This window comes from Larus michahellis, chromosome 1 (assembly GCF_964199755.1).
Source record: "Larus michahellis chromosome 1, bLarMic1.1, whole genome shotgun sequence".
Taxonomy (NCBI): domain Eukaryota; kingdom Metazoa; phylum Chordata; class Aves; order Charadriiformes; family Laridae; genus Larus; species Larus michahellis.
In genome coordinates this window covers 197502400-197529016 of record NC_133896.1, presented here as the reverse complement: position 1 = coordinate 197529016, position 26617 = coordinate 197502400, and the positions used below count along the sequence as shown (strand labels likewise).

Below are 26617 nucleotides of genomic sequence, written 5' to 3'. Positions count from 1 at the left end.
TCTCAATGGGAACGTGTTGAAAGTCTTTGCTACACCTGTATAGCTCTTTGGTCGACTATTTCGAGATGAGGCATTTCTCCAAACTCTTTACTTTGAACTGCCCTCCTTTAAAACGGGCAATATTTAAATGGTAGGCGTCTGTCTCAGTGTTAGATATTGACCTAATTACTATACTTGTACGTGGCCTCTGACAACTGCTAATGTACCTACCCTCATAGTCACTGTGAAGCAGAGCAGCGTTACTTCCTGGCATATATACAGCCAGACACAGGAGGATGAAATGATGCCATATGTGAACTTGCATTTCTGTTGTTCTAGTACATTTTGATCTTAAAACTGGGATTTCTGCCAGAATAAGTTTTCTGTAAATTATTGAAAACATTATTGTACTTTGATATTGGATATTTACATATTACAGTGTACTGACTGGCAGAATTTCCAAAGACACAGTTATACAGAAACAAATGCCAATCCCAGAAAAATGTCTTTAAAAGTGTATCTGAAGCTATGAGTTAACTGCTTTGTTAAGTTTTTAATTTGTCGTTATGTTTCTGTATCTGTATTTAAAATGGACAAGGAAAAAAATAAAGTTTTTAGCCATATCTGGAATCAGTAGGAAAAAGAAAAGGTGGTTATACAGACATTTCCTTTTTTGTGTTTGTAGTCCAGTGATGACTCTCATTCATGTATACAAATGTATTGACAGCACTGGCTTCATATTTTGCTCTAGAGCAATTTCAAGTTTAGCATTGCACTTTGAAATAGGAGACAAAAGATAAATTCTGTTTCCCCTTGTGCCACTTCCTTCAACTTGAACGGTATTTTTTTAAAGACTTCCTTCTGCAGCAGTGTTAGCCAAAGTGAAAATAATCTTTTGTAGGTTCCTTATGTAAAGAAAGCCCAATATCAAAGTTACTGTCTCTTTTTCAAGAGATAACAATTTTGTCTCCAAAAGAGAACACGAGCAGAGAGCTGGCAAAGAGCTGGTTAAGGAAACCTGAAACATCCTAAGTTGTTTTAAAAAATCACATGCTGGGCCTCCAGAAGTGCTCATTACACTGCCAGAGTAAAGTCTAAACCTAACTGTGCTAAGTATGTTTAAAATTGTACCATTGACACAATATTTATGAATAGCTCAGTCTGTTAATATGATGTTAATTCTAATCAGAAAATGTTTAGTACTATGGTGGTGAGAGCACAGAAGCTGAAACAAGGAATGCTGAAAGAAGAGTAGTTAATTAGCGTTTACAACTGTATGTATTAACCAACACATGCCCTTTTCTGTGAGGCTTAGACTAAACAATTACCCTGACCACACTCTTCCTTTTCTTTTGCTGCTTTCTATTTTTTTTTTTAATTTTCTTTTTATTTCTCTAAGGATTGGATAAAAGCTGCTTTAGGTCTTTTACTGTGATTTCTTTTCTTGATTGCTAAGCCTGAGATTGCAGTACATTGATGTAGTAACCCCCCCCCATTCTATATTGCACCGTATAAAAATACAGGATATACTTCCAAAAAGGAAACAACTGTAGCTGGTATTTTTATATAAACTTTATTAACATTTCGCTTCTTAGCAACTATGTTAAAACATTTATTCAATATTATGTCAGCCAAACTAGTTGGATTCCTTGTATACAAACAGGTGAAACCCAGACTAATTTCTACAGATAATCAACAATATGAAGATTGTGTTTATAAAGTAAGAACTAGATATTTATTTTTAAATGCTTTTTGTTTGTCTCAGTTTTCTGTTCTACAGGATTCCAGCTATTAACTCAAATGGTGCTTTTTACTATGTTTGCAGACTACAAGAATAAAGCAGGAAAACTTTTATTTGTATGCCTTTGAGTTAACACTCGTCTCTGTAGTAGAGCAATTTTGTATCTACCATTAAACACGTGTTTTGAAACAGACATAAAGGGACTTCCTCATACCTCTGAAGCATGTTTTCACGGTTGCAGCAGGCTTTGGATGAGGTTCTAAATGTCTTTCCCAAATCAAAGGAGATATAAATCTAATCCAGTTTAATCTGTGACTGCAGTACAGCCAAAAGCTCGTAGAAAAGACTGGATAAATACAAATAAATCGTCCTTGCCTCTGAAGAAATGCAAAAATTCAAAATTTTTTTCCATGATAAAATTGGATGCCTCATTTTGTCCCTCCGTCTCTTGACTGAAGTAATCATTCTATTGTTTGTCTTTAAAAATGTGGTACCCCAGGAGTTTCTCTTCCCCCAGTGGATCTCGTTTCCTCCATCTTCCCCTGCACTGGAGTTTCTCTCTCCTCTTCTGGGTTCTGATTTGCACAGCTGCACTTTTGCTTCTTGGTGATTGCTCAGGAGTGTGGTGATTCCTCAAAATCGAGGTGTCTGACCAAACTCTGCCTCCTCCAGTGACTGTATCCTTACCAGTGAGATGTGCCTTTGCTGAGTAACCAGTTTTAATTGGTTTCCTAGATTTTCCTTTCATAGCCTAACATCATGGAAGTAATAACATTAAGGAAGAATTACGGCTAGTAATAACCATTGTATTAATTAAAACTTGTCAGTTAGCCTTATGGTTCCCCGTGCTGTTGCAAAGATGGGCAGACAGATGAGGCATCAAGACCACTAGGTTATGAGTTACTCAGTTCCACTTGCCTTATCCATCTGCATGATCCTATGAGTCAGCCTTTCAGGGGTTGTTGCTGGTGTAAGACTTCTGGAGTGAAAAAGTCTAGCTTATGTCATGTTGGTTTCCCTGAATCTTTCCAGGATTTTGATACAATCTTAGATAATCTTCCACAGTATATACCCTTCTCTCAGTCATAGCTTCATGCAATCACAAGGATACCTCTTTAGATGCCACTAGGGCAAAAAAAGTTGCACCGTTTGAGAAGCCTGGAGTATCCTGCCTTGTCTCGATAGTCTGGAACTTTCCAAATGGTACTAAATGCATCTGTTTAAACAACTTAATCTTAGGTCACAAGCGGACATGAACAACTCTGACATCTAATGCTAGTGTCAGGATCTGGAGCTACTTTCTTCTCCTTGAGCATAGATATCTGCTGCCATTCACGTTGTGGAATGCCTGTGACGTTTGCACTGACGCACAGGTTTGACATGAGATTCATAGATGACCCATACTCTTCTGTAGTAGCAGGTCTAGGCTAGGCAGGATCTCTCTCAGACCTAAGTTGGTATTCGTGTTGGGATTCAGTTGCCTAGAAGGAGGCCTGTATTGCCATTTGGATAGAACCCATACCACCACAGAGCTGGCTTTAAGCAACAGGGAGGAAAAAATCAAGTCAGGCAAGAGTTCCCTCCTCCCCTTATCATTGATCAGTTTTGCAGCTAAAAAGCCTCATGATCACCCAAAGCAGATACCAATAAGTGATGACTGCTGAGTCAAGACAAAGTTCATAGGCGTCCTGTAGCTTGGTACTAGCAATAGCGATGCTGTATTTACGGGGCTATAATCCCCTTTTTCAGCAGTGTGCAAGCTGTGAGCTATTACTCCTTAATCAATGATGTTGTAAATCCTCCTGTGGTTTCTATGGATCAGGACAAAGTCATGGTTCTTCTTGGAGCTGTTAGCTCCTTCTTGCCTGGTACAGCCTCCTCATAAACTGTATAGGCCTGAGGGTAGTCCATAGTTCTTTCTTCTAGGGTATAGCTATTCCTCAACTTGCTCAGCACTTAATATTCTTCTATTTGGTACAAATTATGAAGTATAAAAGTGTAAGTAGGATTACAGCTACAGGATGTGGAACCAAGTTCAAAATCCCTGCAGCTGAAGGGGACCACACAAGAGGGATTCCCGTCAAGAATGACACCCTGCCTTCTCTGTTGCAGTTGTTTGTGAGTAATTTGTTTGCTATTGCAGCGCACTGTAATCTTTGCTTTTGTGGCTTGTTTTGCAACCAACTAGACTTCAGATGTTACAGTTGAATGCTTTATCATTTGCAACAATCACGCAAAAGCTGCTCCAAAAGTTACTGGATTAAAGTTAATTTAGTATATGGTTTCAGTGATTTTTGCAACTTGAGCATTACTTGTAAAGGTGTATAATTGAAATCACATCCTTCAGTCATTTCTTTTACATGCACACAAAACAGAACATTTCAGGCAGTTTATACACAATGAGAGAGTTTGTAGTGATTACTTTGTATTGGGTATGCATGCAGACACAGCTGGATCTCACATAAACAGTTGCAGACTGATTAGAAAAAGAAGGCAGAATACCATATTCGCATCTGTCAAATTGTAATCTAAACAGTTGTGTGAAGATTGAAAACTGGTACCTTCACATATGTATTGCTTATCCTGATCAGCTGCTTTTTGCGTCCATCTAGAGGGCTGACTGGAACTTTCCATCATATTCCATAGTCCCTTGTCACTGATGCACAGCTCTAATCTCAGAATGATTAATAGCCAAGACTATAGCAGAGTAAACTCAGGTTATCATGTTGTTAGTGACTGAGCTAGATTTGGGCAAGAACAACACAAATGGTTGGTTTAAAAAAAAATAAAAATCTTTGTAGAGATCACCTCAAGTAAGTCCCCTTCATTCTGGGTTGCATTTATCTATATTACAGCACAGAGCTCTGATACAATAATTTTGTTTTGACCTTGCTTAATGATGCTCAGCTTTGCCCTGTGTGCACACACGAGTCTTAAAATCATAGAATCATAGAATGTGTTGGGTTGGAAGGGACCTTTAAAGGCCATCTAGTCCAACCCCCCTGCAGTAAGCAGGGACATCTTCAACTAGATCAGGTTGCTCAGAGCCTCATCAAGCCTGGCCTTGAATGTCTCCAGGGATGGGGCCTCCACCACCTCTCTGGGCAAAGAGTCTTGTTGCATGCCATTGTCTGCCTGACAGCCCAAAGTTTTTGCAGTCATTAAACAATGTTTCTTACTTCGTATCATTATTTTTGTTTGAGCCTCATTCATTTGGTGGGGCTGTGCTGTCTGATCTCTTGCAGCTTGTTATATATCCAAGTCATATGAGGAGATGCTGAGGGAGCTGGGCGTGTTTAGCTTGGAGAAGAGGAGGCTGAGGGGAGACCTCATTGCCCTCTACAACTACCTGAAAGGAGGTTGGAGAGAGGTGGGTGTTGGCCTCTTCTCCCAGGTGAATAATGACAGGACCAGAGGAAATGGTCTGAAGTTGCGTCAGGGGAGGTTTAGGTTAGATATTAGGAAGAATTACTTTACTGCAAGAGTGGTCAGGCACTGGAACGGCCTGCCCAGGGAGGTGGTTGAGTCACCATCCCTAGGGGTGTTTAAGAAACATCTAGATGTGGCACTTCAGGGCATGCTCTAGTGACAGAGATTGTAGGGGGTTTTTTTGTGTGTGTGTGGTTGGACTCGATGATCTCAAAGGTCCTTTCCAACCATGAAGATTCTGTGATTCTATATTGGTTGCATATATGTTAACCGAGTTTATCATTCCTGTGCCAACTATGTAGGACTAAACACCTCTGTGTTATTCATTGGTAACCTCCACTGGTGGAGATTTCTTCAAATTCCTTCTTTGCTGTTGCTGCCCAGCGGCTCTTGTTTCTCACAGAGGAACTCAAGATGGGAAAAGCTGCATTCATCCTGAAATACCTGCTGAAGCCGTTTTATGCATAGCACACAGTCAAACCACCATCGCTGTGGTGTTCTCATACCTCTGATTGTCATTACCTTGTAGTGATGTACCTGGGCACTGCAGCAGTTACTCTTTTGTTGTGAGATTGATAAAGGACCTGTCAATTTATATTCGAGACCATGCAGCTGGTATCTTTGGTTGCTGAAAAGGGAGGGGGTCTAGTTTATGTAGTAGAAATGTTGCTTGTAGAGCAAGGAGCTTCCTATTAATTTTGCTTGCTGTTGGTAAGGTGATTAGTCTGCTCCTAAATATTTTACTCTTTCCTGTACCACTTGACCTGCTCATCCCTTCATTTAGAATTGTGCTCCCACAGTTATGGCCTCCTTAATTAACTCTTTCGTCCCTTTTTGAGTCTGGCTGTGGGTTAATACCTCATCTGTTCATGAAATTACATGGATTTGATCAGCCTCTGATCGTTTTTCCCATATTTGGATACTAAGAATATTGCATGAAGCTGGAGCACGGTGAAATCCTTGGGTGATGGGTGCATATAATGCTGTACCGCTGCCCTGTAAATGTAGGGAGAAATTCTTCCCAGCCTTGCCCTGATAACAAGATGACAAAGATAGCATATGCTAAATCTGTTATGCCAGACTCTGGCATTTTTTCTACAACAGGTGTGTTTTATGGTGTAACAGAATTCATTGCTCAAAAATCAACCATTAGCTAGTAAATTCTGCTGTCTGCTTTTATGATAAGCCAGATTGGAGCATCAGAAGTGCCTAATCTTCATGCAATTATTTGTTGCTCCAAAAAGCTTTTCTCTCTGGTCTGGGGATATTTTTACTGCCTCTGTGTCTGATGGTCAGGACTCATAAACACTTTGGTATGAATACTCCTGCAATCTAATTTCTTTTGGGACTGTAGTTGGGGAAAAGCCTCTAACCATTCATTTCTAGGTGAACTTCTGTAGCTTTTAGGGCAGCACATTAATGTACGTCAGCAATAATTTCTGACTGCCAGTCCGTCAGCCTTTCCCAACTCCACAAACATGGATTTGGCAAATCCAGTGTCAGCTGATGTTCTTGTAATCATGGTATGACCGGGATTTCTTGCTGTCTTTCTCCTGGGAAACTCTCAGCATTAAGTTGCACACAAAATGTTCCAGTATATCTCCAGGAGCAGATACATACTTCGTTTGGGTCAATTGATGAAAATGTCCCTGCTTATTGCAGGAGTGTTGGACTAGATGACCTTTAAAGATCCGTTCCAACCCAGACCATTCTATGATGATTCTATGAATTTATTTTGAATCTGCTGGTGTACTCAGAATAAGATTTGTGGTTAATCATTAACACTAGGACATAAGGCCTCTACTCTGGGTGCTTTAAATGCAACGATAGTGGTAATGGGTAACCTGGGTTCTTCTATAATTTTCACACAAAATTATATGTTGTCTTCAATGTCTTTGCAAGCTGGGTTGTTGATTTAGCTAGTTACGTTAGGTCAAGCAAGCTGAAATCTTTTTGTCGCTTCCTTGTCCATCGGGTGCACATACTGATGATGTGCTTTTGTCTTATCTGTATTTAATTCTATCTTTTGCTACGAATTTTTTTTTTCTGATGGACTATTTTAATTATAGATCATTGTTCTTTTTTGTTTGTTTAGCTTCTGCTAACTGCTCTGAGTCTTTCCAAAGGAATTCTCTTCGTGTGCTTCCACTAAACCATCAGAAATACATTTTCTCTTCCTGGGGAACATCTGGATTAGTGAACATAGTTCCACAGTATGTAGAACAAGCATTTCTGAGTGCTGTATTGAGCGGGTGAATATGCATAGATGGGTATTCGCCTTACCTGCATGCATCTACAAGAAAACCAGGTGATTGACATTAGTCACCTCTTCCAGAATTTTTACCATTAAAGATATTGGAAATGTTTGCCTTTTATGTATTTATTTAGTTCTTCTGATTCTGTATTTAAAAAAAAATAGTTTATTTTTTTAAGCTGATGTCATTAAACAGTATATATGTTACTGTGATTGTTCAACTCACTTTGACTTTTGAGAGCAGCAGGCTTACCTATCTTCTCTTTCAGTTTCTGCCTTAGCACAGGGGAGAGTTGAGAGTTTGGTGGCTTTTGGCTTCTGAAGCGATGTTCTGTAGTTTGAGCAGTTCCTGCACGCAGTCCTCTACCTCTTCCTCAGTTGATTTGTTTCCCTCTCCATCCAGTTTGTACAAACCTTTGCGAAACCAAAGGTTTGGATTTATAATGGATGCCTTCTCGCCAGTGCCTACAAATACTGCCTTTTCCATTTAATCTCAATTCTCTGACTGGGCATTATTTTATCAGTTTTATATATCCTACATATGTATTTCATACATTAGTTTTATATGAGTATTATGAGAGTTTTATATGCTTAACTTTTTTGATCACTGCTGTTTCTAGCACCATGTTACTTTCTTTGCAAGCAGAGTGTGACTTAAAAATCCATTAATGTTCCTTTTGCGTTTTGGGCTAATAATGTTTTCAGTTGCCACAATCTTTACCACTGTTCCCGTTAAGGGTTTCTCCAAAGTCATGGTGCTTTTTTCATCCTCTTCATTCTGCACATTTGATGATTATCAACTCTTGCAAAGTGGTGTTATTGTCATGATTTGTCCTGTTTACTACAGCCTGTGCAGTTCTGTGTGCTTGCTTTTGTGGATTACAGTTAAGTTTTCTGTGTCTTTTTCCTTGGTACTTTTTTTTGTGGTACTTTGTGTACTTGAGTATGTCAGCAGGATTGGAGCCTGGGCTGTCCTCGAATAGATTCATACTCTGGTAGAGGGCTTTGCAGGTCAGTCTCAGTTCTGGTGCTTTTATATGTTTATATAGCTCCAGCACACACAAAACAATTTTAATAGCAATGATTGTATCTTCCTCTTCCCCTAAGTACTGCCTGAGCATTGTGTCCCAGATTCCAATCAGTCGAGTCTTTTATCAGCAACTATTTTAGCTCCCTTCAGTACTGCGAGATTGTCTCTCAGCTTTAAATCACTCAGACTGCTCTGTACTTTTATCTTCTTTTTGTACTCTGTTTAAGAATCTCTCATATCTTTAATATTCACATGGGTCACAACATTCCTTGAACTATTTTTGTGCAGTTCCGTAATTAATCTTTTCTGTCAGAGGTAACGGAAAATGATTAAACACATCAAGTGTCTCAGAAGCACTTGTTGTCAGAAATAAAGCTATTTTTATCTTGTCTCCCATTGCTTCTCAAAGTCAAATGCCGCTTAATTCTTTTCCAGATGACCTTTATTTTTTCAGAGACTGTTGCGACTCAGGAGAGTTCAAACTGCTTTCCCAGCCCACTTGTCTCTCGGTGTTTTAGTTTATTTGTACAGGATATCGACTCCAGTGGCCATGCCAGCCTGCCTGTGTGGGGAGTGGAGGAGGACAGGCATTTTTCACCTCACTCTCGTCTGGGCATTAAAAATGTCTTGGGTGAATTGTGGCCTAGAAGCTTTCCCCTCTGCTGTGCAGGTGAATTGCGCAGATGCAGGTGATGACTGGGCATGGCACAGTCCAGCCGCCGTCCCGCTGGCTGCCACACCGCAGGGTACCTGCCGAGCAAGTGGCTGTTCGAGGCAGGGCGAGTTTGAGAGAGCCTTTAACGCAGGGCTTGTGCTTGTGGATGAGAGAAAGGCTGTGGATGTTGTTTACCTGGACTTCAGTGAAGACTTGGACACCGTTTCCCACAGCATTCTCCTGGAGAAACTGGCTGCTCATGGCTTGGATGGGAGTACTCTTTGCTGGGTAAAAAACTGGCTGGAGGGCTGGGCCCAGAGAGTGGTGGTGAATGGAGTTAAATCCAGTTGGTGGCCAGTCACAGGTGGTGTTCCTCAGGGCTCAGTATGGGGGCCAGCTCTGTTTAGTATCTTTATCAACAACCTGGACGAGGGGATCGAGTGCAGCCACCCTCAGTCAGTTTGCAGGTGACATCAAGTTGGGCAGGAGCATCAACCTGCTTGAGGGTCGGGTGGCTCTATAGAGGGGTCTGGACAGGCTGGATCGATGGACCGAGGCCAGTGGTATGAGGTTCAACAAGGCCAAGTGCCGGGTCCTGCACTTGGGTCACAACAACCCCATGCAGCGCTACAGGATTGGTGAGGAGTGGCTGGAGAGCTGCCTGGTGGAAAAGGACCTGGGGGTGTTGGTTGACAGCCAGCTGAATATGAGCCAGCAGTGTGCCCAGGTGGCCAAGAAGACCAATAGCATCCTGGCCTGTATCAGGAACAGTGTGGTGAGTAGGATGAGGGAAGTGATTGTCCTCCTGTACTCAGCGCTGGTGAGGCCTAACCTCAAATATTGTGTTCGGTTTGGGGCCCATCGTTACAGGAGGGACATGGAGGTGCTGGAGCGGGTCCAGAAAAGGGCAATGAAGCTGGTGAGGGGTCTGGAGAACAAGTCTTATGAGGAGCGGCTGAGGGAGCTGGGGTTGTTCAGCCTGGAGGAAAGGAGGCTGAGGGGAGACCTTGTCGCTCTCTACAACTACCTGAAAGGAGGTTGTAGAGATGGTCTCTTCTCCCAAGTAACAGGCGATAGGACAAGAGGAAGTAGCCTCAAGTTATGCCAGGGGAAGTCTAGATTGGATATTAGGAAAAATTTCTTCACCAAAAGGCTTATTAAGCATTGGAACAGGCTGCCCAGGGAGGCGGTGGAATTGCCATTGCTGGAAGTATTTAAAACGTGTAGATGTAGTGCTGAGGGACGTGGTTTAGTGGTGTACTTGTCAGAAGCTGTTAGGTTGATGGTTGGACTCAATGATCTTAAAGGTCCTTTCCAACCTAAACAATTCTATGATTCTATAGCATCTAAGCTTTCTGTACTTCTAAAGAGAGGTTTCCTACAGCAGTCACCTGACACAATGAAATTAAGGGGGTTTTGGTTTCCTTCTGCCACACTGGGGTCACTTTGTGTTTCTCCACTGCATATTTATCTGTGATAATGTTCACTTATGCTTATACATACAGTATGTGAAAGTACAAGCCTTCGCAACCTTTCATCTGCTTTAAAATTCAAAATTAGAGTGTAAAAATAACTTTTATATGCTTCTTTGTGGGTTTTTCTGTGGGTTTTTTTTTTTTGCGGGTTTTTTTTTTTTGCTTCTGCTAATATTTTTGGAGTAGCTGCAATGCATTTTGCTGCCTGTGGTTTAGCTTCATGCTTTCAGGTTACCTTCTTCTTATTCTCATGCTAGCAAAACTCCTCTGTTTTGCCTGTGTTGGGGAAAAATGTTTTTTTATCTATCTATCTGCTGTGCCTTCAGACAAGTATTTAATGCCATCTTTGGTGGTTTTTCTTTAGAGGCGGGTATCATACCAGAGGCATTGTTCTGGAGTTAATACCCTGCTCTACAAGTTAAGGTGTCTGGTTTAATTTTTTTTCTATGCGTGTCATAATATCTCTGTTCCCAGTTCTTAAAATAGGAATGGTATTGTTTCCTGCCTTATGTATGGCAGGTGTAAAGTCGTTCATGTTCCTGAGGCACCGGCATGTTACAGTGACCAGCAGAGTGTGAAAAACAGTGACCAAATTGTACTGAGAAAGGAATTGAAACAAAACAGTGTACTTCAGGTGTGTGATCAATATTTAAAGCTATAGTTGTACCAAATTTTACATTAAATGGTTATAGACTGAAAAATGTTCACTTGATATTGTGTGTATCATTTACAAGCATCATTTTAGTCTCAGGTTGTTGAGATTGGGCAAAAAATACCAAATTTATTGAATCAATTGGCTGTGGTAATGGTGTCTAACAGACTAAAAAGAAAACTAGAAAAATACATATTTGGGAAGGAATTATAGAGGAAAAATGAAATTACTGCATGACTAACATGCCAGCTATAGCAAAGTCCTGTGCTTTATACACGAAGGTGTTATTTTACCAGTTTTGAAATACAGGAAGAACCTTAAGCAATTTTTAAATATCTGTATCTGTTACTCAGTGTTACTTGTTGTTACTTGTGAAAGAGAACGTTTGCCCAAAGACTGTGTGGGTAAAACCTACTTGACTTTGGATCTAGGGGTGAAACATTACACAAAATATGACATCCTTTGTTATAGCTTGCAATTAAAATACTTGCTTCTGATGATACAGGGGAAAAAACACATTATATTTTTCCCCTTCTTGTTACAAGGCACATTTGGACTAATCATATACTAGACTTTCCCATGTCATTCCAATAATTATATCAATTTCATAAGGGCTTTTGATGTAGGACTGAATAATGACCGTTTTCTTGGAGGTACATTGGCCTGGTTTCTACTGATCAAAAAGCTTTTGCAGATCTTTTCCAATTAACTCTTCTCTTTGTATTGCTAAATGAGTTTCAATAACACTTTCCTATTCAGTTTCATTACCATGCAAATAGAGAGTTAATACAGAATAGTTCATCTGAGCGTGGAGAGCAGGTTATTTGTGCAGTTTATTTGTGAAATGAATGGTTTTATTATTGGTTCAGAAGGCACACAACTTAAAATTGAGACAACTTGTTCTAGAGGAATGAACACAAACTATGGAATCATGATGTTCCCAATTACAATTCTTGATTTGCTCTTGTGAAGGTTATGCATCATGATAGATTAAGTGCTGAGAACTCGCAGAATGATACATATCAGTGCCAGACGCAGGAAAGTCTTAATGACCTTGGACAGGAATTTAGAGGCATAGTCAGACAAACCAATGTCTGTGTATTACTAAATTGACTTTCTCTTTTTTTGGACTATGCAGATCTGTCCTGCAGTGGAGTAGGACATGACTGTGTCCGGTTGCGAAGAGTGTTTGCCTATGTTGAATTATTTCTGCTATCACTGCAGGGATTTGGACTTTGTAGGGATAGCCTACACTATGGCATTGCAGAGGGCTTTTCTGTCTTGGAAATGGATTTGACACTTCATCAAGGCTCGATTTTGGCATTATTTACTTTGGCTCACACAGGAATCTCTTGAATACCGATCTAACATGACCAATATCAGAGTTTCACAAGTTGAGTACAGGTAGGCTGTGGTCTGGATTGGTATGTTGTCTGGGAAAGTCAGGGAAAGAAGAATGTGTCAACTTGAAAATGGGACTGTGCTGGAGCCTGAAACCTGAGTGAAGTACAGACTTAAAAATGGGTTTACCTAAGGACAAGCTACATCTTGAGACTTTATTTCATTTTCATGGTGATATAAAACTTCATGATTTTCTTAGTGATGTAAGCATTTTGAGGGTAAGGTAAGTAAGTGCTGTTTAAGTTGGACCCCTCAGCACCTTTCAAAACGAGGGACATGGAGTCACCACGCTGTGTGTCAGCAAAAGCACTGAAGTGTAGATTGCCATGATCTTAATCCTACTTAGTTTTGAACTAAACATAGATACCAATAGGTAAGTCACCGAAATCAAGAAGTAAGATTTCAGATAAAGGTGAAGAAACTGGTGGTTGGTTGGTTTCTACTTGTATTCTCTGTATGGGAGGCTAAACTCTGATTATAGTTAATAGACATCTAGGAGGTTTTTTTGTCACAGCAAAGACATACAATGTCATTTGAGCTACCATAGGATGTTCGGCCTGGCTTCCAGTTGCTGCTCCAGAAGAGCAAGGTCTCCCTTTAGGTCTGCCAGCCTCATTCAGGTAAAACATCTCAAAAAGGTCTAGGCACCTACATTAAATCTTACTGCTAATCCATACAGTTATTGGGACCTAGACAGTGGTCCTCCTGAGTGTGACGATACGGCTGCTGTACTGTACTGAGGAATCACTCACTAGACTCTGTTAAGTAGATCAATTTGGAGCGGGATCCTGTTAGCTCAGTGTAAGTAGTGCCATGTGAGACTTCCCGGGCTATTTAGGATATCTGCATGGAAATGGCAGATGGGACATAGGCCTGTATCATTCTGGAGTGGCAACTAGATGCCTGTGTTCAGGCAGCTGTGTGGAGCCTGAGATCTCCATTGCCTATAGGGGGGGCTTGGGCATCTAGCTCACGTGTGGACAGTGAAATATAAGGTGTCTTTAGCTCCAAATGAGTTCCACCCTAGGAGTGGGATTCATTTGCCTGAAGATAGGTATAGGTGCAAATTATCATTTTACACATCCTATAGTGTCCCAGGTGTCTCTGTGGAGCTGAGACGTGACTTAGGATTTATGGGAGACTCACAGCTTTCTGAAACTGCAGTTGGAGGCTGGAATACTCTGAATTCTCAAAAACTGCATTAGACACCTAATTTTAGGCAAATGAATTCTGTCCCAGATTTCCATAGAGACTCTGCTTTGTCACTGGCTTCTTCCAGTTTTACTTCTATGCGGTTTTGAACTACCTCATTAATCTGTGTCCACAGAGCCTGGGGACTTTGATGCACTATTTTCGATGTTTAGCTGTTTTTTTATGGCAACGGTATAATTCCACTTGATGCACACTCCAGGGGGCAGACATTTAAGTGGGCTGCTTCTTGCCTGCTTTCATCTGTCTGTAGAACATGTCTTGTCTAAACTAAACAATAGGTTTTGTCTGTCATGGCTTCCTTGCTTCATGGTAGAATCAAGGATATGAAAATGCTGGAAGATCTCTCTCCACTGGCAGGAGTAGGGAGGGCTGAGTGTTATGGGGCAAGTCCTCCATAGTCCTTGAGGGGCTGTGTGGCTGGGCAGCATACTTGCATGCGCAGATGACAGAGATTAAATTGTGTGTTTGATTGTGCATGGTGGTATCTTAACATCTGAGACAGGAAATGTGGAGATGAGTCAGGTCCAACAGAGGAATAATAATGGCACCTTTATGAGGGAAAATTTGGGTGTGCAAATTTGAGTTGCAAGCGGTGACATATTTGTTCCCAATGGTATTTTTAAAATAATATAAGTGTTGGGTGTGTAGCGTTTTGGTCACGGTGCGTAATGTCTTTTGTTCTTTCATCAGCATAATGGAGCTTCAGCATGAAGTAAAATTAAGTCTGTGCCTAGGTCAGGTCTCGTTTTTGACACGAGACTTTGAAATGTTTACTATATTTAGTTTCTCACTAGCATCAAAATCCATTGTGTTAATACAGACAAATGGTAGGACTGCACCACATTTATTTGAGCTATTGATGTATTATAAATGAGAGTATGTAAGTTGGAGTCTGCAACCGAGAGCTTGATTCAGATACATGCACATAGGTGTGTATGGTGATTCAGAGTTTCCAAGGTCTTCCCTTTGGGTTTTGGTGACTGCTCTAAAAGGGCATGTGTCTAGCGTCCTCTAGAGAGAGGGTGTCAGATCTGTACAGACTTTTTATATACCCTAAGATGACTCAAAGGCAGCAAGTTTCCATATGGGGGCAGCTGAACTGAGCCTTGATTATTGATCCTACCTTTAGTTGTCCTTCACTGCCAATTGTTTTTCTCCCAGCAGTGAGAATTAAAATTCTGCAAGAAGAGTAGAATGATAGAATTTATTATTTTTCCTGGGTAATTAACAATGCATCTGTCAAAAATGATTAATAACCTTAATTGCTTAATGTTCCTCGTAATGCTGGCAACTGGAAATCATTGTGGTTCAAAGCTTGAATGGTGAGAGCGTATGAAAATGAAACGATGAACAGCAGCTATCAATACATTAATGATAAAATTTGCTAGCATACCAGCTGCATGGAGTGGAATCATAAGGCTTTGTACACAGCTTATGTTCCAGGGAGGGCTAAAAATGTGTGTGACATTTTGATTAATAATCTGTCATATGTATTCATCACAACTGTGACTTTGTATGTCAAGAATGGAGGTTCGTGTCATCACAGCACATATGAACAAGTAGTAGCTGATAAATCTCAAAATGCAAATGTTAACTGGGAATAGTTATTAGCAAGGCTTTATTCTAATGAATAGATCTCATATTTTTTATCTTTTTATCAATGACCTAGAAAAAAGCATTACAATTTCTACTAATGTGTAGATGATGAAAAGATGGGATGTTGATTCATAGAGCAGTCAAAATTCTTTGATAAGCTAGGTGCAAAGAAAAAATATGTTTTAGGTGGTGAAGGGCTCTGGAGATACGGTAGTTTAGATAAGCATATGCTCCCAGTGTAATGCTATGGCCACATAAGCAGAAATAGTGTATTAAATTGTCTCTGGTTTTACTGCTGGCAAGACTGCCACTGGCATATTATGTCCAATTCTGCTTCTGCAGTTTAAGACAGATGATGACAAATTGGAAGAGAATCAGAGGAGAGCAGTGAGAATGGTTTGAAGCTATGCCTGAAGATAATGCGAGGCTTCAGGAACTTAATCTATTTAGCTTTCAAAGGGAACGTCAAGAGACTGTTTAAACTGACTCCGTAAGATCACAAGAAAGAAATTTGGTAGAAAAGATCTCCTCACAGTAACAGATAAAATTAGACCGAGACAAGCAGTTGAAATCTGATGCTAGAGGTAAATAGCAAATTTTAATAAAACAAATCAAATTGAATTATTGGAATAATTTTTCAGGAGCTGTGGCAAATCGTTTTTCACCAGACTTTTAAAATCCAGATTGGTAGTTTTTTCTATACTGTGTGTTCTGGTTCAAAGAGGAATAAGTGCAAGGGTGTTTCTTTGTCTTGTATTGTTTGAGAGATCTGGACAGTTCTTACGAACAGACCTTCCTTCTTTATGTATCTGTGAATCTACAGATAAAGGGATACTCCTATAATGAAAACATACTTTGAAACATGCTTAGTTAAATTCATTTTCATTTTTGTAAATACTGGAAGTATGGCTGAACTCAATAATATAAGCTAATAAAGGTGTCTCGCTGACTACCAAAAGTGTGTTCATTGCCTGGAATAGTATCTCATGGAAAAATGAGATGCTGTTTTTCCCAAACCAACTAGTGATTCCTAGTTGATATATGGTATTAATATTAAGATAATATGAGTTGTAGACTACTGAAGAATGAATAAGGCTGAGCCTTCAAATGCTGTGTTTATGTGGTTACTGCATGACACTGGACTTCAGTACTTGAGGCTAATTGTGTTACTTAAAATGGAATTTCAGGTGCATTAATTACAATCTTTCTTTTCAACAGGCCCATGCTAAAGTCTGGCATCTCTACAATGACCATTTTCGTCCAACTCAAAAAGGAAAAGTGTCCATTGCTCTTAGCTCCCACTGGATAAAACCACAACGTATGACTGAAAAAAACATAAAAGAATGTCAAAAATCCCTTGATTTCGTGCTCGGCTGGTTTGCTAAGCCCATATTTATTGATGGTAACTATCCAGAGAGCATGAGGAGCAACCTCTCATCCCTGTTGCCTGAATTCAGTGAAGTTGAGAAGAAGTACATCAAGGGAACAGCAGACTTTTTTGCTCTTTCTTTTGGAGCTACCCTGAGTTTCCAGCTCTTGGACTCCCACATGAAATTCCAGCAGTTGGAATCAATAAGCCTGAGGCAGCTCCTTTACTGGATAAGCAGTGAATATAACAACCCCCAAATATTCATTGTGGAGAACAGCTGGTTTGTTTCCGGTAGCACCAAGAGAGATGATGCCAAATATATTTACTACCTCAAAAAGTTCATTATGGAAACTTTAAAAGGTAGGACTGAAGTTGTATTAATATGCGCTTGACAAAATCATAATGCAAAATAGCCTACAGAGACTTGTTAAAGAACCAGGCTGAAAACTAATTTTGGCCTTCAACATTCGTCTTGGCACTTGTGAAATGAGGCGCTGAATCCCTTTCCTGGGTTTGTTCTCTTGAAGACCCTAAGTATTTGGTAAGCTTGATGCAGCTGTCTTTGAAGTCAGTAAGAAAATCTCTGCTGTCTTTCGTGGGAGGAAGTGCAAAACGTCTCAACTATACTTCAATGGTCTTAGGGAAATTTACTGTGTTACTTATTAATAGTATTATTGTAGCTATTTGTTCAGAGAAGATAGCAATTGTGTTACATTGCCATTTTCATAGAGGGGGTGGTCAAAAATGGCTTTAATTTTATTCTCAGCACTCATGAAGATGCAGAGGACTCCCACATTTGTTTCATCTGCTATTCCAGAAACCTAATTGTTGCAAATAAATTAAAAGGTGAATAAATACATAAGCCAGTGGATCCAAAATGGGAAGAATGGAATGCAAACCCGCTACTATCTGTTGCAAGTACTCTGTTGCAAGTACAGTATTTCTAGTCTGCATCAAGTCAGATGAAGAGCGTATCTTCATAAAGGGGTCATATTCCTGTTACCCATATTTCTGCTTAGTTTGTAAATTGCTGGACATACATACAGGCATCTGCCCTTCAATCACAGCTGACTGGAAATAATTTCAATTTACAGAGTTTCTTTAATTTTAATGTGCCACTCAGTAAATAATAACAAGAGCAACAATAACAGTACGACACTCTTGTCATATTAACTTAAGAGTTAGCACTTGGCTAAACTTTTTACAGGGAAAAAAAAAAGGCATATTTGCAGAAGGGACCTTGGCATCATTACAATGAGAATTATTGAACCCAAATCTGTCGTTAGAATTTGCAAAATCCAATGTGAATTCCAAAGTTCTCCATGCAATATCTAGGGGAATTTAATTGAGAAAGATCCACAAAAGGCATCATGTTGGCTGTGAGCAGTCTTGTTGGACAACATTAACGACCGAAGGCAAAGGCATGCGTTGTTTCTCCCAGACTGAGGACGTGTCTATCCAGTGCAATAAAGCACTGTAATGTAGAGACTCGTAAGCTATTTACCATGAGATTCACTCCAGCACTCATGGGGCAGTAAAAGGGCATTGGAGCTATAGCACTGAGAAGCAAGGATAATTAATTTAGTCCCAGGGCCACAAAAATGTGGTTTTGCTGCTTCCTAGATCTGGCCAGTATCTTTGCCTGATTGTGTATACGCACTGGTTCAGACAAAACTGCTTGTTTCTGTATCTATGTTAACAAGTAAGGGCAGCTCTGTCGGAGCAGGCCTGTAGAGTAAAAAGAATTGGTGTTGAGGGCCTGGTGTCCACACTGCACGCAGTCCTGAAGCCCATTTCTGGATTAGTTTCACCCCAAAGCACCCCAGGTCATGCATCCTGACACCGCTCTGTAACGCGAACCAAAGTGTGATAAGGAGAGAGATTTGCTCAAAAGCGTGCTCCTGATTTCACTTGAAGTGCTGATGGAGATGTCCATTCTGACACTGCATGCTGTAGACAAGCTCCATACATGTTGTTTGGGGTTTTTTTTGGCTCTGGGAAAGGGTCTCTTTATGTGGGATTTACGGCCCTAAATCCTTTTAATGTTTACTATTATTGATCTTTCTTTTTTTTTCCCCAAATAATTTTTAGGGTTGAATATAGTAAATAGAGCTGTAATATAAAGTAGTTAAATATTAATTAGAGCTGATAATTGGTTGGAGGTGCCTTCTCACATGGGTGAGAACCACTTACTCTAGGGTCATATTCACTTCCCTGCTCTGTGTCTGGTGAAACAAATAAATTGATCGTTCCTTGTATAGTGGAGCATGTTGACCAGGAGGGCATCCAAGCTCCTCTGTGCCATGTTGACTAGCCGAGGGGTTAGGTCATTATGTGGGGACTTAACAGGTCTGAATCCAAAGAGCCTTAAGCAGATAAGGAACAGTCAGGCCCCTGACAGGTCAGGACCGATTTACCGATCTGTTCTTAAATGTCCAGAAGCAAAACACAGATCCTTGGGCACCTTCCACATGGAAGCAGGGGCTATGGCCTTCATGCTCCTCACCTTCATGCACTGGGGTTGGACCGCAGCTGAGCAGAGGGTTTTAAGGATCTGTGTTTGATGTTTATGGGTCTACCATGTTTCCTTGGAATGTTTCAACTGAGCTAAATAGAGCGTGAACCAAAGTGCTATTTAATTTTTAACCCAGTTCTGGTGGAGTTCTGGCCTAAACAGTAGCACACTTCTAGGCATGCTGTGGGGGATTGCTGAGGTCAGGACTTACTTCCAGTAGGTGGTAGGGACAAGGCCGTTCAGTTTCAGAAGCAAGGACAGTTTAGGTTTCAGCCAGCCTGGCTTGCATACCTACAGGCATAAAAAAGAGGGGGGATAGACAAAAGAAAAAGGAAAAAAAAAAAAGACAATAATTTTTATTGCGTTTTTTCAGTAACATGCAATTCAAGCGGGATACTGTGTTTGAGACTTCCAAACCTTTTGGAACTTCCAAAAATTTTTCAAGTTCCTTCTTTCATAGGTGACATTTAGAAGTGAATGCATTTTTAAACAAGGATTCGAGGAGAATTTTTATGAGGTGCTCAGGAAGTGTGGGAGTGCTGTGTGATGACTTACAGGAGGGATGAGATGCTGTTCAAAGAGAAATTCTCACTGAGACTAGTTCACAAAGTGGACCTGCATTGGCTTTTGCACTGCTGGTACGGCAGATGTCATCATGGATGCATGCAGAGGTTAGAAAAATACTGGCATTTGCCAAACGCAAAAGCATGATGCCTTTAGGAGGAGAAATATTCCATTTCCTTAGACGTTTTCTCATGACCTCTGATACAGACTGGGCCAAATTCATTGCTTTTTTAAGCACAGTTCATTTAATCGATTCAAACATGGTTACAATCAAGAATCTATGTGGTCTTTCATAACTGATTGTAATGAGGTACATTAATAAAACCAGGAAATGAGGATCTTGATATTCTTGTTGCCTGAAATAATGCTCTCAGTGTTACTAGGCTGGAAAATATTATGTACAGTCAGTACCCAGTTTGGGTTGACAGAAGATGGTGAGTAATAAAGATAAACTGCTGGCTACGCAGCCAAACTCGAGTTCAAAAGAACATTTAAGAATGTGCTTAAATGCGTTGCTGTATTAGGGTGGGTCTAATTATATAATTAAAATAAGCACACTCCTTTGTGCTTTCCTGAACCTGAGCCTTGCCTAGGAACATTTTGCTGAACCTCAGTGTTTAATACAACTATAAGCGGGTATCATTTGGAATCTTAAAATAAAACTGTAATGCTGGCAATACTAACAGATGCCAGTACATCCTGATATTGACCTACAAAGTGTGTGGTGATTTTTAAAAGTCAAACAGTTGACATACACATATTTTTAGAAACCTTTAAATATGTAAGCTGGAAAATGCTATGTCATAAAAGATGTAAAGAGATAGAATTATCAAATAAAGAGGATGGTGGATGAGAAGCTCAACATGAGCTGTCAATGCATGCTTGCAGCCCAGAAAGCCAACTGCATCTGGGCTGCCTCAGAAGAAGAATGGCCAGCAGGTCCAGGGAGGTGATTCTGCCCCTCTACTCTGCTCTGGTGAGACCCCACCTGGAGTACTGCATCCAGATCTGGAGCCCTCAGCACGAGAAGGACATGGACGTGTTGGAACGGGTCCAGAGGAGGGCCACGAAGATGATCAATGGGCTGGAGCACCTCTCCTGTGAAGACAGGCTGAGAGAGCTGGGGTTGTTCAGCCTGGAGAAGGGAAGGCTCTGGAGAGATCTTATAGCAGCCTTCCAGTACCTAAAGGGGACCTACAGAGAAGATGGGGAGGGACTCTTTAATCAGGGAGTGTAATGATAGGACAAGGGATAACAGTTTTAAGCTGAAAGAGGGGAGATTTAGATTAGATATTAGGAAGAAATTCTTTACTGTGAGGGTGGTGAGGCACTGGAACAGGTTGCCCAGAGAAGCTGTGGATGCCCCATCCCTGGAAGTGTTCAAGGCCAGGCTGGATGGGGCTTTGAGCAACCTGGTCTAGTGGGAGGTGTCCCTGCCCATGGCAGGGGGTTGGAACTGGGTGATCTTTAAGTTTCCTTCCAACCCAAATCATTCTATGATTCTGTGATTATCACCTCTACTTACAATCTGTGGTAATAAAAATTCATCAGCACGCCAAAAGTGTTGCCGGGGTTTTCTCAATATGTATTTTTAGTGGAGGGGAAGGGGAAAAACAAGAGCGTAAGGTTTGTTTGCATACAGGGTAGTGCTGCACTGGTGGCAGGTAAGCTGCCCGGCCGTGAGCGAGCTGCGGTGCGTGCTCAGCAGAGTGCAGTGCAGTGCAGTTGCTGGCTCAGTTGCTGCAGATAGTTCAAGCGTAGCGCGTGCTGCTCTGAGGCCGAGGTTTGGCATGCCTAATTAGCAGCACTGCTCAAACTGCTGCTGCGCTGCTTCTCTTTTGAAAGCCGACTTGTTTAAAGCCAAGCCAGGTATCTCCCCTGCCTCGCACAGTGCACCCATGCCCTGGCAGCTCCCTGAGTGCAGTTGAGGTGTCTTCCCTGAAAAGGGCTTTGAGGCAGGCCCCGAATCATAGAATCATAGAATCCTTTTGGTTGGAAAAGACTTTTAAGACCATCGAGTCCAACCATAAAACTAACACTGCCAAGTCCACCACTAAACTTATCTGCCCTATTGCATTGTTCTTACACATGAATACTGCAAACGTTGCTGATATGGTGTAATCTACAGAGGAAAATGAGCACTGCGATAAGCTTGGTTTTGTTCTTTCCTCAGCCATCCGGTACGACGGAGTTAATGTGTTTGGCTACACAGTCTGGTCCCTCCTGGATGGCTTTGAATGGCATAGGGGATACAGCATTCGACGTGGATTGTTTTATGTTGATTTTCAAAGCCACGACAAGAAGTTGATGCCCAAATCTTCTGTCTTGTTCTATCAAAAGCTGATAGAAAAAAATGGTTTCCCACCTTTGCCTGAAAACCAGCCCGTAGAAGGGATTTTTCCCTGTGGCTTTGCTTGGGGAATTGTTGACAACTACATTCAGGTGAGTCTGATGATAAAGCCGACAGGCTGTCCAGCCAGATCAGCGCACAAGTTCATATTGATAAATTTGCTGGGTAGAGTGTCTTTGCCGATATATATTACCACAGTGCTGCAACGAGATGGGTACAAGGCTTTTGTGCCAAACACTGTGTCTTTCAGTCTTTACTAGACTTTCTGCATGTGACCAAGGAGATCCAGGCGGATTGAGGTATGATAAATAGCATTTTAGAAAAATATATGGAAATTGAAAGGGGTCTGATGCTCATCTTCCCTGCATATGTTATGTGATCAGTTACTGGAAGTTACTTGTTTTCAAATGGAAGTTGATTAGATCTGCTAAAGTGTATTTCCAAATGTCCTAGTCTATGAAATGCGAAAAATTACTGCTTTTTCATGTCCTTAATTTTAATGGTAATATATTTGTCTGCTGTGATAATATATGTTTTAAAAAACTTCCTGAAAGCTCTTAAAACTCCAGTGGCATGTTTCAACATCTTATGCATATATATCCCGGTGCCATTGTTAGAGGGCTACTGTGTAAAAAAAAAAAAAAAAAAAAAAAAGTAAACGATATTAGATTTAGATGAAATTTCTGTGTAATTTTGTGTAGCACTGTGTGTGACGGAGGTCTTTAGTGCCCGTGGATAGCACCTAGCTAGATCATGGATCCTGTTCCTAGCGCTCACTCTTTATTTCAACTGAATCTGATACTTTGGGAGAACCTTTCAAATTTTAAGACTTCATAGCATGTGTAAAAATTGTAGCTTAGTTACTGTCTCTGTAACAGCTTGGCTCTGTAATTCTTAGATGCTGTTTTGGCTTGCAGGGCTTCTCTAACCACAATAAAGAGGTGTAGTTGAATTCAATGCTGAGGCTTGATCTAAGAACAGAATTTTTAATTTAGATTTTCCACAAAGGCAGAATCTTTCTTAAGGACAGAGTATAGGGAACTTGTTTGGGTTTTTTTCACTCCAAAAGTAAGATCTGACTTTGTTCTTTTGAAAAATACTGCAGCCTCCTAACCTGGTACACCTATTTCCAAGAAAATTCAACAGTCATTGTCCTCCTAGCTAAATTAGGGATCGGAAATGGAATTGCTGCCGTTGGGATCGATAACAGCTATAAAGCTGCAGAGTCAGTCAGCCTAAGACAGTTAAAAAAATCCCTCCTATCCCCAAAACCTTCAGAGTGGAATATTTTCATTTCAAGAGGCCATTCAAACATTTTGTGCTGTAAAGCTTAGGTACTGTGATTTGTAGATGCATCACAGTGGAAAAACTCTTTTGACAGCATTCCCACAGTATTAGTGGCAATGCATGCTTTAGTAATCTACAAGGGACAATTCTCCAGAAAAGCAATTTCCCTCAGACATGCTGTTTTTTATTACTTTCTTCTATAAGCACAGTACTGACCTCTCCGGAGAAAATAGCAACTGATTTTCAGCAGATTCTTTATACAGTCTGCAGACCTCAGCTACAAGTTGAACACTGGTTGTAGGCTGACACCTGCTTTTCAAACAGAGGGCAGGACAAGGAAATCTGAACTCAGGGGGAACCTTGCACCAGAAAAAAAAGGAGGGGGGGGGGGGAAGGCAAATAAACACATGTGGGAACAGTATCCTGTAGTTCGTATCTTTCTTGGAGGAGTTATGCTAGAGTATGAATGAGGAGATTTTACGCTGTGCATTCTTTTAAGTAATTCACTTTTCCATTTTCTAGTCCTTATTGTGTTTGCGATATTCATTAATAAATGGAAGTATAATTCTGTGGGACCCTAAGAAGCTCATCTTCTACTGTCTCCAGTATGTCATATAGGCAATTCTGACATCTGAAGTCCTAAAGACTTACGGGAAATGCATTTATTGTTGAAGGGATACGTAGTGAGTTGACTTCGAGGTCTGAAAAAAAAATTGATTCAGACATCAACAGCCTGCTGAAATAACTTGGAAATGAGTTCAGTATGAGTTAAATAAAACAGGACATCTTTAGCAGGAAGGAAAAATTTTGCTTGTCAACTGAATTCATGCTAAAAATCAAGTGCAGAGCATTACTCATCTTTCATCACAGTCAGGAAAAGAACTGAACACAGAAATTATGTTGCATTCATTATTTCTTTTACTGCGTTCAGGGAGTGGTCTTGAAACTGAAGCTACTGGGAAATTTACAACAGACAGTCTCTTTGTAGGTCCTTGGGTATAGCTTCTTAATCTTGAAAAAAAAACATTTTAAAAATTACTGTAGTCTTTGCTGAAGATCTGCTTTTCTGGAGATCTGACGCAAGCTTAGTGCTTTATCCCTGAGCAATCCCTTGTTTCCCATAGGGACTGGCGCAATCTGGAGAAGATATAAACATGGTGACCATTAGCATAAGCCTGTTTGGAAAGCAGGATGAAAATGATACATAGATTTGATACTTTTCTGGCGTCATATGTTAACAGAAGATTAATTCATTCATATGAGTGAGAGATGTTATCATATCAGACATGCGAGAGAGGTGCTAAGAGCAATGTTTTGATTTACGGTATTCTTTCACTAAGTCGTGTCTGATGGTGATGATGTTCCCACCTACCTGGAACAAACAGCTTGAACCTGGTATGTTTCTTCTTCTACCTAGGTAGACACGACACCCGCCCAATTTCTCGACTCTAGTGTTTATGTGTGGGATGTTCACCAGACAAAGAAGCTTATTAAAGTGGATGGAGTTTTCACGTCCAGACGCAAGCGCCACTGTGTTGACTTTGCTGCTATCAGGCTCCAGATCTCTCTTCTGCAGGAAGTGCATGTCACACACTTCCATTTTTCACTGAAATGGTCTTTAATTCTTCCTTTAGGTAACCTTTCTCTAGTCAACCACACACTTGTACATTATTACCAGTGTTTTGCTAGTGAACTTCTCAGAGCTAACATCACTCCTGTTGTTGCTTTATGGCAACCAATGCCCGAGAATCAAGAGCTTCCAGTTTCCCTTGCCAAATATGGAGCTTGGGAAAACCCAGAAACAGTTCAAGCTTTTGTTGAGTATGCCAAATTCTGCTTTATGAGTCTTGGGGGCCATGTCAAATTTTGGATCACAATGAATGAACCGCCTGTGAAAAACTTGACGTACACTGCAGGGCACAACCTGTTGAAAGCCCATGCGAAAGCGTGGCATCTTTATGACAAAGAATTCAGGGGATCTCAGAAGGGTAAAATATCTATAGCTCTGCAAGCTGACTGGGTAGAACCAGCTTGTCCCTTTTCCAGGAATGACCAAGAAGTTGCTGACAGAATTTTAGAGTTTGACATTGGCTGGCTTGCGGAGCCCATCTTTGGGAATGGTGACTACCCACAGGCAATGAGAGCATGGCTTCACCGAAGAAATAGTGTTGACCTGTATAATTTCCACTTGCCTTATTTCTCAGAAGATGAAAAGAAGTTAATCCGGGGCTCATTTGATTTTTTTGCCTTGAGTCACTACACTACTACCCTCGTGGGCTGGGAGAAAGAAGATGCACTAAAATATGACCACTATCTTGAAGTTCAAATGATCAATGACATCACGTGGCTGCACTCTCCCAGCAGAGCTGCAGTAGTGCCCTGGGGACTGCGTAAATTGCTGAAGTGGGTTAAATCAAAGTACGGCGATGTCCCAATTTATGTTATGGCTAATGGAATTGACGATGACCACAATATGGTGCATGATAAGCTCAGAGTGTATTACATAGAGAACTATATCAATGAAGCTTTAAAAGGTAAGGAACCATGGATGGTTTATATGTCACAAATCCCAGTATTAGTATACACTGTGTGATAGAGTTTGTTTAACTTTAAAAAAATAAATTCTATGTAGAATACTCTGTAAATGAGATGTTGTTACGGCACAGCAGATATTTTTTCCTTTGATTTATGATTGATTGGTGTTACTAAACATGAGTAAGACGGACCTTGCACGTATTCTGCATAAGACAGCAGAATAACTTTTTTGTAAATTCAAGAAAATTAAGTAGATGTTATGTGAGCAGCTCCACATGTATTTAGTCAGATTTTCTTCTTATTGCACTTCTTCTGTTGTTTTCCTTTGTTGCTTCTCTCTACTGATGTGCCTCAGGGCTGGGTATGAGTTCTGTTCCTCAGCTGTCTCCGTATCTTATCCAACATGATCTTATCCACCAGTGATCTTCATAATAATTCAGCTATCTACCTCATTATGCCATTTCCTGGACTCTTTCCTGCTATTCAGAACCCAAACCAGTCTTTTTCTCTGTCTCAAAGATTCATAAATTATAAGGCAAAAAGGAGGCCTTTTGTGTCATCGTATCATACAAC

At 40.6% G+C, this 26617-nt stretch overlaps 1 protein-coding gene across 2 annotated transcripts in view; it reads left to right on the top strand.

The window, feature by feature from the left end:
* Positions 1 to 26617, top strand: part of KL (klotho) — a 57250-nt gene that overhangs the window by 27009 nt on the left and 3624 nt on the right. For both annotated transcript variants that reach the window (XM_074572952.1, XM_074572951.1), the window contains 3 exons: positions 16643 to 17153; positions 22046 to 22314; positions 24927 to 26043. In XM_074572952.1, coding sequence (XP_074429053.1) covers positions 16643 to 17153; positions 22046 to 22314; positions 24927 to 26043 — 1897 coding nt within the window. The remainder of the gene's footprint in view (positions 1 to 16642; positions 17154 to 22045; positions 22315 to 24926; positions 26044 to 26617) is intronic.